The sequence below is a fragment of the Mirounga leonina genome, unplaced genomic scaffold (assembly GCF_011800145.1).
Source record: "Mirounga leonina isolate KUSES-001 unplaced genomic scaffold, KU_Mleo_1.0 Mir_114, whole genome shotgun sequence".
Taxonomy (NCBI): Eukaryota; Metazoa; Chordata; class Mammalia; order Carnivora; family Phocidae; genus Mirounga; species Mirounga leonina.
In genome coordinates this window covers 22079891-22093513 of record NW_023270265.1, presented here as the reverse complement: position 1 = coordinate 22093513, position 13623 = coordinate 22079891, and the positions used below count along the sequence as shown (strand labels likewise).

General features: G+C 45.1%; 1 protein-coding gene across 32 annotated transcripts in view; it reads left to right on the top strand.

Moving 5' to 3' along the window:
* Positions 1 to 13623, top strand: part of SORBS1 (sorbin and SH3 domain containing 1) — a 227050-nt gene that overhangs the window by 208426 nt on the left and 5001 nt on the right. For 18 of the 32 annotated variants that reach the window (XM_035025567.1, XM_035025640.1, XM_035025662.1 and 15 more), the window contains 2 exons: positions 9443 to 9501; positions 11927 to 12039. In XM_035025567.1, coding sequence (XP_034881458.1) covers positions 9443 to 9501; positions 11927 to 12039 — 172 coding nt within the window. Of the gene's footprint in view, positions 1 to 8671; positions 8732 to 9442; positions 9502 to 11926; positions 12040 to 13623 lie in introns of all 32 variants that reach the window. The other 14 variants (XM_035025550.1, XM_035025593.1, XM_035025559.1 and 11 more) reach the window with 1 other exon arrangement.

Below are 13623 nucleotides of genomic sequence, written 5' to 3'. Positions count from 1 at the left end.
TCACTGTTCTCCTTGCTGTGGGGAACTGAACAAAAGTTCAATTTTGTGAGAGTTGTTAAGATGCTAGGTTGACTATCTGACCAGTAAGTAGAGGGAATTTAGCGGGGTACCTTAAATGAAAAGACATTCTAAAATGTTAGGATCTTTTCTGCTTTCATTGCTAATATATCGAAGGCCTCATGTGATCTGGCCATTTCAGACAGCAAGCCAGCTTCGCCTTCCACAGCCTCCCTGCTGGCTTGCCTCGATAATTCCCACCTGTCCTTCACTTCTCCACTTAAATGTTACTTCTTCCAGGAAGCGCCTCCTGACTGCTTCCCCCTACCCCTGCAAGACTGGGTTAAGTGCTCTGACTTTGTGCATCCACGGCCCTGGCACCTGATTTGGGGGATCTCAGCTCTATTGTCTTCTTACCTTCACTTGTCTGTGTCGCCATTAGAGTGTGAGCGCCCTAAGGTCAGGGACCATGACACCTCATATTTGGAAGGTACTCAATAAATACTTGTTGAGTGAAACAAGAGATAAAAAAGTGACTGACCCCAATTAAAGCTATGTATGATCTCCATTGCAGAGAGCGGTTAAGATAATTATATATATAATAATATACATATTATTATATATATAATTATAATGCGGACAGGGAAGGAGAGTCAGTTCACCCTGAAGGTTCAAGATGAGAAAGAATAAGCAACAGGAGGGAGAAGGTGGCAGTCTGGTAGACTTTGTAAAGCAAAGTGGCATTTGACATGGGGCTTTCAAGCACAGGGAGGTTTGTAATAGGCGAACAGCAAGAGGGTGTCAATTAAGGCAAGCAAATAACCCAGCCAAGACCCACAGGTGGGAACAGGAAAGGGGGCACGGGGAATTGTGAGTTTTGGGTGAGGCTTAGGAGGTCCACAGGTGGCTGGAAGAGGGGATCTGGGGAAGGGGCTGGGAGTAGATCTGGGAAGCACGTAGACACCCACCAGCAACGTCCAGTCACCTTCCTCACAGTCACGTGCCCCTTGTGAATCAGTTGTCAAACTTCCCTATTTGGTGCTAAGTCCCTGCGTGGCTGCTTCCTCCCCCCTTCGTCACCTGTCCAGCCCTACCCCTGCCTCCCCCAACGCTCTGTGGGTGGATGAACACTGGTGAAAGGCTTTGGCTTTTCACTCCTTTGTAGACTCCCAGACTGAAATCACATTGGGTCAGTTGCTCATGTTTTTAGGTGTGTGTTCTTTAGACAGTGGAAGGCGTAAAGGAAGGGCAGGGGGTGTTTAGGGGAACCACGATGTCGTGGGGAGAGCACTGTGCTGGAAGTCGGGATCCCCGGCCTCTGGCCCGGCGCTGCTTTTGGCCCGCTGTGTGTCTTCGGATGAATCACTTCCTTTCTCTGGGAGCTTCCTCATCCATAAACAAAAGATATAGACAAGAGAACTGAAGGTCTTTTTAGCATTGATGTTTTATGATTAGCTAAAAATCCTGTGTGAATAAAAGGGGAAAGAAGGAACAAATGCAAAATTTTAAGTAGGGGGTTTATTATTGAACCTTCAGACCTTCACAATTGAAAAATGAAAAGTTTTCCCCTGGTTTGGGGGGTGTACTAGGACAAAAACATGCATACAAGCAAAATGCCCAAGAGTTCAGAATTATCAACCAAATTCTTGGATTCTGTCGGGCATCATTTTGGCCAAGAAGGATTAGGGTGATCAAGACCGTGAAGGGGAAGATCATCTTACAAATCTCAGTCATTAGCATTATCAACTGTTGACTGAGCTTTCCCAAGAGAGAGGCACCGTTTGCTGACTGGCATCAGCAGCAAGAGTTCCTACAATTGGCATGAGAGATCCTCATAGAATTTCTGAATTAAAAAGAGTCTTTACAAATCATCTACTCCAGTGACTCGTAACCTTTTCTAGATCACAGAACTTTTGAGAATCTGAGGTCAGCTGAGGACTCTGGGCCAGTAGTCTGGGGACGACGAGGGGAGCACACACACGATTTTGCATCAAGTTTTAGGAGATCCACACCTGAGTCCATCCGAAAGCTTCCTGGGAGTCCGTGCCCCCCAGGTCAAGAGCCCCTAGTCTATTCTACTTTTATGATGAGTTGAGAAAAGTGACAAAAACTTTTGTGATATTTGTTTGAGTCCCAAAGGGAAGGAAGCCAGTCAACAATAAAATCAGTATTCAGGAAAGCCGTGTGTCCTCAAAGCGTCTGAGAAGCACCAGATCAAACTGCACAGCCTTAGAGAAAGGCGAGGAGAGAATGCTCAGGTGATGACAGAAACAGGCTTTGGCGGATTCAGAGGGAATGCCCCTTACTGTGTGGAAACTAGCTTTGTTCCCAGAAAGGTAACAAAGACATAGTCCTGCTTTGAGCATGGGAATTAAGATGGAAATGTTTTCCTTTGACTCACTCAGAAAGGAAATCTCGAATAACAATTTACAGGATGGGGAGAGGCGTTGGCTGCAGTTCCAAAAATAACCAGCAGGTGTTCTCTCAACACCTGAGGTAGGGAACTAAGACCTCAAGTTGAAGTGTCCACCCCTCAAAAGGTGTTAGGAGCAATGGTAGCAACCGTCATGCCAGCTACAGAGTACCTCCTGAGGCGACCTCCTGATCAGTGACCTCTCCAGCTACTCTCATGTGTCCCTCGGGCAGAGCTCAAGCTCAGAATCAGGGTGTAGCAGGATGCCCAGGGCTCGGGGTCTGAGAGCCCGGGGTTCACATCCTGGCTCTTCAGTTCCCAACTCACACATGTTGGGTCTTAGTTTTGTAGGGTGAGGTAAATGTGGACCACCTTGTTGAGTTATGAGGATGAAATGAGAGGCCGTGGAGATGAACCCGCCCAGCACAGAGCCTGTCACTGGGACTCAGTAAATACCTGTTACGTGATGCTGAGGTAACAGGGCAAAGAAACAGAAGCAGTTTGCTTTATCCTCCTACCCCATTCCACCTAAGAGAGGAAGATGGAGGTGGGGGGGGGGGGGCAGGGAGGAAAAGAAAGTAGAAGATAAGCTGGAAGAATCCTTCCACTTTGTGTTCACAAATCTGGAATTTAGAAAACTGAGAATTTGCATTCTGTAACTTAGTGCTTCTCCCTGTTCTCTCTCACCTTGAGTATGAAGGTGTCCTCTTGGAAAGTTTTTGCTTTCTTCATCTTTGAATACATATTTGCCATTTCTCCTCTGATTACTTTAGGAAGGAAACAGACCACACACTACAGACCATGACGAGAAGGGTGAGCATTTGAGTTTAGCGTTGTAATCAGATTCGAGTTACGACAAAGTAACGTGTTCTCTGAGGAGCAGTCTGCAAGGGCATTGTATCTAGGTGGGAAACAGTTGAACTGATCGGCTGTAATTTGTTTTATGTTTAAGCTGGGATCTTTTTCTTAATAAGCTCAGGGAGAACTTGGTCCTGTTGTAAGGGTCCCGTGGAGGTGTTCTAGAGCCGAAAGCCAGGAGCCCGAATCATTCAGGCCTCCGGCTCCTCTGGCCATTTGCCTGTGGTGTTCCCGGAGCTGCAAATCTGCCACCATGCAGGGCAACCCCTCGCCTCCCACAAACTGCCAGAGGAAGCCCTCCATCCACATCTAGAGGCTGCAGTCAGAAGCCCTCTACTCAGTCCTCAGGGGGCCATGAGTGCGGTGCCCCGTTCTTAAGCCAGGTCAGCCCCTGCCCCCCCCACCCCCAGACCCTAGTTCTCAAGTCATAGGATGCATGCACTCTGACCCTTATGTTAGAACCTCGGAGCCGAAAAGGATGTTTATGTAAATCATGTCCAATCCTTATTTTACTAAGAATTTGAAATCCAGAGAAATTCAACATTTTGCTCAAAAGACAATGAATTAGTGTCATAGCCTGGCCTGGAACCCAGTTTTCCTTGCACCCAGTCTGGTCTCCCCCTGGGCGCCAGTATGGGTCACCAGAAAGAGAGGTGGGGTAGGGTCTGAGCAGATGACAAGATAGGTGTGTGCAGTGGGTTGAGGAATGTCGTCTCTGAGCAGACTGGGGCTGGGGGCGGGGTGGGGGGGGTAGGAGGGCAGAAGGGACCTGTGATGCTTCCGGGGGCTTGGGCCACTCTGAGGTTGAGGTCCTTGTTCACATCTTGTTCACATCTCCAGGACTTCCTGCTGTTCTTTACCCTGTGGAGAGTTTATTTGGGGTTTCAAGGCTTTGGCACACACCCAAAGCTGGAAGAGAACGCTTACTAACTCCTTGGTGGCACGAGGTGTTTCATGGATCCAGAGGGATTAATAGCCCCCGGGGGGGCCAGGGTCACAGTCCTGGGGGTCTTCTGTGAACTGCAGATAGAAAGGCAACAGAGCAAGGATTCATGCAGGATTGCTCACTTGGAGAGAATAAAACCAGCACTCCAGGCCAAGGGGGACAGTTTGTGAGTGTGTGTGCAAATATGGATGCAAAGCAGTTTCCAGATCAGCAACTATCCCCTGCTTGCTGTCAGGTGTAGGGGGGGTGGGGGTAGTGCAGCCTGTGTGTGTGTGTGTTGGGCTGATGGCTGTTTTTCTAAACATGTGGAAAAAAAGAAAAGTTGGTGTGTATCTCCAAGAGTTTGAAATGTACTTGGCATAAGATAATACTCTCTTTATTCTTAACCCTGGATGAGGTCGTAGTTAGAACTTTGTCTACTTTTAGCCTTAAGTACAGGCAGGGGAGGGTTCAGAGCAGCACCATCCAGTAGGAATATAATGTAAATCACATATGTAATTTAAACTTTTCTGGTTACAGTAAGATGGAATAAGTGAAATTAATTTTAACAATATATTTTATTTAGTCCAACATATCTAAAGTAGTATTTAAACTATTAATATAATTATGTAATAGGATATAATCAATCTAATTATTGATATAGTTTACAGTCTATATTTTATGCTGTTTGAAATCCAGTATGTATTTTTACACTTACAGTACATTTCATACTGGCCATATCTCAAGTGTTATTGGCTACCATATTAGACAGCATAGGTTCAGAGGAAGAGATATAGAAAGCTATACACAGTTAGAAATGGGGCCGGGGAGGGGCACCTGGGTGGCTCAGTTGGTTAAGCGTCTGCCTTCAGCTCAGGTCATGATCCCGGGGTGCTGGGATCTAGTCCCACATCAGTCCCCTGCTCAGTGGGGAGCCTGCTTCTCCCTCTCCCTCTGCCTGTCTCCCCGCTCGTGCTCGCTCTCTTGCTAAAATAAAATAAAATAAAATAAAATGGGGCCAGGGAGAGAAAAATATATGCCAAAGGAAAAAAATCTGAAGGTAAATAGCCTTCAAAGTGAAGGGCGAATCCCTGCCTCGGGTATCAGTGGTCTCCATCTCCCCTGAGGGTCCACATGCCACACACACCTCCCCCAAAACTGGTTTCTATCCCAACTATATGAAATGTTCGATTTAAATGTAAGGAATGGGGCACCTGGGTGGCTCAGTCGTTAAGCGTCTGCCTTCACCTCAGGTCATGATCCCAGGGTCCCCAGATCGAGTCCCATATCGGGCTCCCTGCCCGGCAGGAAGCCTGCTTCTCCCTCTCCCACTCCCCCTGCTTGTGTTCCTGCTCTCACTATCTCTCTCTCTGTCAAATAAATAAATAAAAATCTTTTTAAAAATAAATAAATAAATAAATGTAAGGAATGCATTTCAAACAGGAAGAAATTGAATCTTAGCTAATAGGATAAATGTTTATCTTGCTTTTGTCCTTCATTCCACAAACTCTGAGTACAGAGTCCAATCATCCTTACCTCTCGGGGATGACTTAAGTTTGTACTAGATGTCAACTTTGTCTAGATGTGAAGCCGATGATGACGATTATGCTCTGATTTGGATATGGCCTGAGACCAAGGAAGATATTAGCTGGGTTAGTATCCCTTCCGGTACTGTGCATCCTTGAGTTAAGGACTGGACCATATCTATTACCGCACACTGTACCTTTTACATAAAGAAAAAGTATTCAGGAAGAGAAGCGACCGCATCTCTTGTCACAAAGGGCAGAAGCCAGGTGTTGCTATGGTCATAGCTGTCCCAGCGGGACTCGAGAGGAAGGTGGTGTATGTTGGTTAGACACTGAGGACTCAGTATTCGGTGGCTTTGTCACCCTGTGTAAATCTTCACACTTCCTTGAGCCTTAAAATTCCTTTTCCACCTAAGTCAAAAGGTTAGTGTAAAAGTCAGATGAGGTAACGGATCTCTGTGTGCTTTGAAAGCTGTTGTTTGTTTGTTTTTAGGTGCTTTGCAAAAAAGAGCTAGTAAAATATTCAGGTCCTTTTTGCTATATCTGATGCACCAAACCTCTTTTAAGCACCAAATATTTGCTTGATGATAGATTCTAGTCACTCCTTTTAGATTAAATTCATTGAAAGATGCTACAGGACTTCTGTAAGCTATGGACATCATGGGAAGAGGTGGTCCACATCCTCTCTTTGTCCTGCATTTGACCCAAGGTCATTAGGCCACCAGGCGCAGTTTGGCAATATTTTGGTTATTATGAGAACTTTCATTTTCATGAGGTATGACCCACACTGATCAGTCTTGGCATAGTCTAGCCAAAGAATCTCAGTGAAGGATAATTAAGGTGCTCTACAGCCTTAGTCCCCTAGATTGATCTGTGGACCAGCCTCAGGGGCATCACCAACAGAACTGTAGAGTGTCGAGGGCACGGGATGGAATGAGCACTGGGTGTTACACGCAACTGATGAATCACTGACCTCACCTCTGAAATCAATAATACACCATATGTTAATTAATTGAATTTAAATAAAATTTTTAAAATAAAAATAAAAAAATGTAGAGCCTCAGGATGCACCCCAGGTGTGTCCGGTCGGAGTCTGCATGTTAACAGGGTCCCCAGGTGATGGCAGCACACGGAAGGTTGAGAAGCAGCGCCGCACGCAGCCTGCCACCAAGTGATAGCCCAGCCTCGGCTTCCACAGCCACTGGGATCGGCGGCTCCCTTCCTCCCCTGGGAGCCCTTCCGCTGGACAGCTCGCACTTGTAGACTTTTCCCTCCTGTCCCAATCTGCCTGTGAGGGATCACCCAGAATACATTTCCTTCTTCTGCCACATTAAAGCCCACATAGCAAGTGTCACTGAAGTGTCATTACTCTCCTTTGTTACACAGAAGCCTGGACCCGGAGGCTGGGTGGGTGGTGAGTGGGGCCACACAAGGTCACCTGGCAAAGACCAGCAGGTCCTGAGACATTGGAGAAGGACCATGAAAAGGCCCCTTGTAGTTCTGGCTCTTCCTTTACTCCTGCCAGAGTCCAGGGTTTAAAGGATTGCCATTTTGAAGAAGTTTAGAGAACTTGAAGAGGTTTCCCAAAAGGACAGGAATATAGAAGTGATGTCTGGGGTGGAAGTTGGTCCTGCGAGATGTGCTAAACACGAGGGGAGGGGATGGTGTGGTGGCATGCGAGGGGCCGCCCAGCAGCTCGACCTCTTGCTAGCTGTGGGACATTGGGGCATGAACTAAACCCCCTGGGCATCAGCTTCCTGGGTTTTAAAGGCAAACAGGATGATAAACCCTGTTCTGCCTATCTCCAGGGTTTCTGTAGGACTCATGGAAAATAAAACCAGTGAGCACTCTTAATGACATGGGAAATGGTCCAAGGATGAAAGAGAAGATCCAGTGGGACAGTAAATGAATCCAGAAGACAAATCTACCACTGGCTTGCTGTGTGACCTCAGGGGAAGCCCCGGGCCTCTCTGGGCCTCTCTGTGAATCAAGTGGGTCATATACACAAGATCTGAGCACCCTTCTAGAAGGCCCTGGAGTTACCCTGGCTTGTTGCTGTTGGTGCACATTACCGAGAGGGTTTCTCCAAGAAGGATGGCTCTTCAAATATTTATGTAGGGAGATTTCTTATAGCTTGGAATTGAACCCTTTCTCAGGGAAATGATTCCAGACACTCTTCCTGGCCTATCCTATGGGAGACCCACTTTAAATAACGGGTCTGCTTGGCCACAATCGCACCGGTGTTTCCATGTCACCATGTGATACCTGAGCTGGTGAGTGAAGAGTGGTGGTTTCATTTCTGCAGCCGCGTCAGAACACCCAGTCCTATTTCTGGAAGCAGGCTCTGCCCTGTGAGATACCTGAACCCATTCCTGGTTGGAGGGTGTCATGTGCAGACTTTTCCAGGGGAACGGTCTTGTTTGATACGTCAGATATCACCAAGGAGTTTTTCAGAAGCATTTCTGTTTGTTTTCACAAGTACGCGGGTGTGGCATACCTGGTAGTTTTGTGAGCCTGCTTTGCCAGAGGAGGCTTCCAGTCGACAAGAAACTGAAACTGGCTTTTGGTTCAGCAGCCCTTCCATAGATGCTTTGCCAGCTGAGAGCAAAAGGACCAATGTGTGTGTTTATGGAGGGTCATAATTGTTCCTTAAGACAGCCCTTCTGTGTCTCTTTCCTGCCAATCTGGGGACCCTGTGTTCATGCTCAACTCACTGTGCTCATATTCCCAACCTCCCATTTCATTGCCTGGATGCTTCTAACTCTGTACATTGCATTTTCTCCTGTGCACCCACCGTGTTGTCATGGAAACTCGATGGCCGTAGGCCATGAGTATCCGGCGTCATGGAGTGTGACGGTGTGGTACGTGTATTTGCTCACACTTTTATTTTGAATCCATTCCAATGTGACATCTGCTAAAATGTCTCCCTTACAATTTGCTTGGTGATCACAGCCTTCTCATCATTCACTGAGAGCAGGACCTGATCTCACAGAATCTGAAAAGAGCTATGTGGTAAGATGCCTATAGCTTTTCTAAAGAGAACCCTTACTGACTTCTAGAGTCTCGACTGGAGTAATGCCTGGCTAACTCACAGAGCCATTATTTGCAAGAATTATATGGCGGTTGTGCTAGAGGGAAGTGTTAGGCCCACCCCCTTCCCTCTCAGAAAGCAGAGGAGTTTAGAGACCATATTTGCACTCTGCCTACATGTGGGATTAAATTAATGGTTAGTGCATGATTGGGGATCCATACTTGCATTTCTATCCTTAAGTTGTTGCATTTGTGACAGTTACTAATTACAGGCTTTTATGCTGCTGCCTTTATTTTTAATATTCATACTAAATTCCAAATTCTTCTGTATCTTACCTGTTTTTTCCATGCTTACGCCTGGATCCCTCCTGCACTCCACTACTGGAATATCTATTTTTTTAACCTGGATCTTCAACTCTGTTGTTTCCCTGGACTTATGTGCTTCGTCTGGAATGTTACATCTCTTCCTCTCTTTCTTTTTTTTTCTTTTTGTTTTTTTGTTTTTTGTCCCCATGTTGACTGTTTTTTGGGGGTTTCTGGATATCTCGGGGCCACTCACAGGAAGCAGTTTGCAATGAGATCATAAACATTGCCGAAAAATCTGTTCATTACTGCAGCACTGTTTCTCATCCCCTTGACTTTCATCACAAGGTATCCCCTTCTGACAATAAATCATCTTTAATCATTTCTCAGCAACCTCAAGCCCAGCAGCGAAGAGTCACCCCAGACAGGAGTCAAAGCTCACAAGATATGTAAGTACACTTGGCGAACTTCCTTTCTCACGTTCTTAGTAGACTGTTGGCTTTAGAGAACGAGTCATTGACCAAGCGTGGGGGCAGCTACTTGGGGGAATGGACAAGTCACCCCTGGCTTCTCTGAGGATTTCTAGTTGAGGCCATGTTTCCCATCAGCCAACATGAAACAGGTGGTGGGTGGGTGAATAAAGGAGGTCACAGACTACCAAGAGATAGAGACCAGGAAAGAATGAACTGCCATCCAGGGGCAAATGAGAGCAGTGCTGACTGGCTTCAGTACTAGTGTTGTGGGAATATAGAGGAAGGGGTCATTGGTTCTGCCTAGAGAAATAGAGTTGACCCACTCATTAAAAAAAAAAAAAATCATTGGATATCTCCTATGTTTTAAGCATATAGGAGCAAACTCCATTCCCAGAAGAAGAGAGATTTGGAATGAGCATTGAAAGACACATGACCCTTCATGTGAAATCAAGCATGCAACTTGATTTCAGGTCATGAGTTCAAGCCCCATGTGGATGTAGAGCTTACAGAAAGAAAGCTAGAAAGAGAGAGAGAGGAAGGAAAGAAAGGAAAGGAGGAAAGAAAGACAAACTGGATTTGAGAGCTAAAAGGTCTTCCCAGCTGAGGAAACCACACATGCAAAGACCCAGGGTAGATGGTGTGTTTGGGGAACTCAGAGAAGGCCCATGTGGGGAAAGGACTCAATGGAATGGTGCACTGAGCAGCATGAAGCCCATCCAAAATTAGAGCTGACTGGGGGACCCAAGCTGCAAGGTTCTGGGACCTTGACCCCCCAGTCTCTACTGTCTGGGAGTGAGGATAGAGAAGCAGGTATCAGGAGTTACTTCCCAGAGCTGAGGCTACCAAGGCAGCCATAGTGGAAGTAAAGAGGAAGATAAGGCATTCTGAGGAGTCCAAGTTGGTTGGAGACAGCAGGCAAGTATGGAAACATCAAAAATGTATTCGCTTACCAACTGGAAATCTATCTGCATCTCTTTATTCCTCATTGGAGACTTCCTTCTGGCAGATCCATCTACTGAATTACCAATACATTTGGATAAATGTATAAAATTAAATGGTCCCTTTGTTTCAGCAGAGGAAAATGAACCTCTCATTCCTGGGGACTGGCTCCTCTTACTTGTTTCTAGTCTCATTTGCCCACTTACTGGAATTCACTGGCATCTACTGGAAATGGTAGATGGTTGGCTCATTTGCAAAGTTTTGCCCTCTACTGTTGTGTTTCAGAATAGTAAGTACACAGAATTGTGAACTAGTGCATAGTAGATGCTTCTTAAGTATCTGTCAAAGGAATAAATGAAAACAAACTTTTCCTTGTCAGATTTTACAAGTAGGTCAGCCTCCTCCAGTGAGCTGTTGTCAGGACAGACAGAACAGCACAGACCAGATTGCCTTAGGCCAACTAACAAGTAAATATCTTACTCCCAAACATCACTGGGATAGAAAGAAAGCAAAAAGCTTTCAAGAATTTTGGAAGAATGACATCACATTTAAAAACAATTAACGAGGGGCACCTCCTGGCTGGCTCAGTCAGAAGAACGTGTGACTCTTGATCTTGGGGTCATGAGTTTGAGCTTCACTTTGGATATAGAGATTACTTAAATGAATAAATAAAAACTTTAAAAAAATAAAAACAATGAAATATGTATCAGCATATTAAACTCAAGGTAAGCAATTAGAATGTACTTTTTATATCTTTATATTAATGCAACAATTTTATATATATACAGCAATTGCTTTATGCTCTCCAACGTATATGTCCAGAATATAGTGTCTATCTCTAGACCTGAGTAACTTCTTTTTTTTTGGACTTAAGTAACTTCAGATTATCCTTGATAATCTATATACATTCTCCTATGTTAAGAAAAAGCCTTGGTGGGCGCCTGGATGGCTCAGTTGGTTAAGCGACTGCCTTCGGCTCAGGTCATGATCCTGGAGTCCCGGGATGGAGTCCCACATCGGGCTCCCTGCTCAGCAAGGAGTCTGCTTCTCCCTCTGACCCTCCTCCCTCTCATGCTCTCTGTCTCTCATTCTCTCTGTCTCAAATAAATAAATAAAATCTTTAAAAAAAAGAAAGAAAGAAAGAAAAAGCCTTGGTTAACTTTAAAGAGGGGGCATCTAGACAAAATGCTTAGCTATGGTAACCAAATGAAACTAAATAAAAGGACTGATCATAACCTTGCTTCTCAGAGGCTTCCCATCCTCTGACATCAGTCTTCGTTTCCTTATTATATACTGAATGGATCTCCCCAGATGCTACACTGTCAGGGAAATAGCCAGTAAAATACTTTCATCCCCACTGATGAGTACGAAACACTACCTAAGTGTCGATTTAACAGAATTGGGCTTTAAAAACTCATTATTTGATCCTATCAGTGTTTGAATCAATGTCTCTCATTTTTAGATTTAGCTACCAAGCATTATATAGCTATATACCACAGAATGATGATGAATTGGAACTCCGAGATGGAGATATTGTCGATGTCATGGAAAAATGTGATGACGGATGGTTCGTTGGTAAGTGATCTCCTCGTGCTTTTCTTACTAGCTGTGTATTGAAGAAGTAACTAGGAGTGATAAGCCATGCAAAAGGCAATATTCTCTGCACAGAAAAAAGAGCCTTTCTCAAATCCAGTACTGCTGTCAGGAATGCTGGGCCCCCCACTTTATGCTTGCTCTGAAGACAGTGTGGATGATGCTCATGATACCTGGACCCAAAAACCAAATACGCCAACACGACTGCACAGAAGGGCAATTGTCAAATTCATTACTTGAGTTCTGTTTGTATTTCTCTTGTGCGTATATCTGTTCTACATTTGAAAATTTTCTTTTTTTTTTAAACTCTTATGGAACAGCACAAGAAAATTTGAGCCTAGGTCTCAACTGTGAAACTCAAGCATATGTGTAGACCTTCCAAAGACCTTATTTACTTCAGGCTTCTCATAACTTTAAAAAAGCAACCTGCCTAATTAAAAGATTCACCATCAGAGAACAGGAGAAAGATCAATGTTCTTTGAGATTTTGTTACAAAGCAGATACTTGCTTAATATACTTTGTTACTGGAGTTCTCAACAAATAGCCTGTGAGACAAGAACTATCCTCAGTTCACAGACTCAAAAACTGAAGGCTGAAGAGGTGACGTAACTAGCCCAGGTCACCCAGGTAGCCAGTCATGGAGCCAGTACTTGGACTCAGCTGCATCTGTCCCCAAGCCTCTGTTCTTTCTCCTCAGGCATAAATATGCCTTTGGGAGCCACTGACTCCCTTTTTACCTCTGTTTTCCCTTGTACAAATGGCTTTACCTTTATCATCTTTCTAAGACCAGCTCTTTCCTGATCTCTCTGGAAAATCTTTGCTAACGTGAAGTCCTCTCAGATCTGGGGTAGTAAGAATGGGAAGGCCTCAGCAGAAATGGGAAGCCAGAAAGATTTGCCTGGGCCTCACTGGCCTCTTAGAAAGCTGCCCCATCCTCCCCAGGCCCCCAGAAGCCTGTGGGCCCCTCACTACCTTGAATCGCTCCAATCAGAGGGAAGCCAGTCTGAGAAGTCGGCAACACTCCAGTGGAGTGCAGTCCGGTGGAAACAGAATACAAGCTGTGAATGGAATTTAAATTTTTCCGGAAGCCACCTTGAAAGAAGTAAAATGAAACCCTTGAAACTAATTCTAGGGATATATTTTATTAAAACCAATGCATTCGAGATATTATCATTTGAACATGTAATCGGTATAAAAAATTGTTAGTACGAATAGAAGAACATAAACTATCCCACTAAGCCTTAGAATTCTGATGTATATTTTATAGGTACAGCGTAGCTCAATTCAGACTAGCCACGTTTCATGGCTGTCGTATTAGAGAGTGCAGCTGTGTTACAGATTCACTGTTAAACTCCTCCAGGACTAGGGCGCCTGGGTGGCTCAGATGGTTAAGCGTCTGCCTTCGGCCCAGGTCATGATCCCAGGGTCCTGGGATCGAGTCCCACATCGGGCTCCCGGCTCGGCGGGGAGCCTGCTTCTCCCTCTGACCCTTGCCCCTCTCATGCTGTTTCTCTCTCGCTCTCTAAAAAATAAATAAAATCTTAAAAAAAAAAAAAAAAAAAAAAA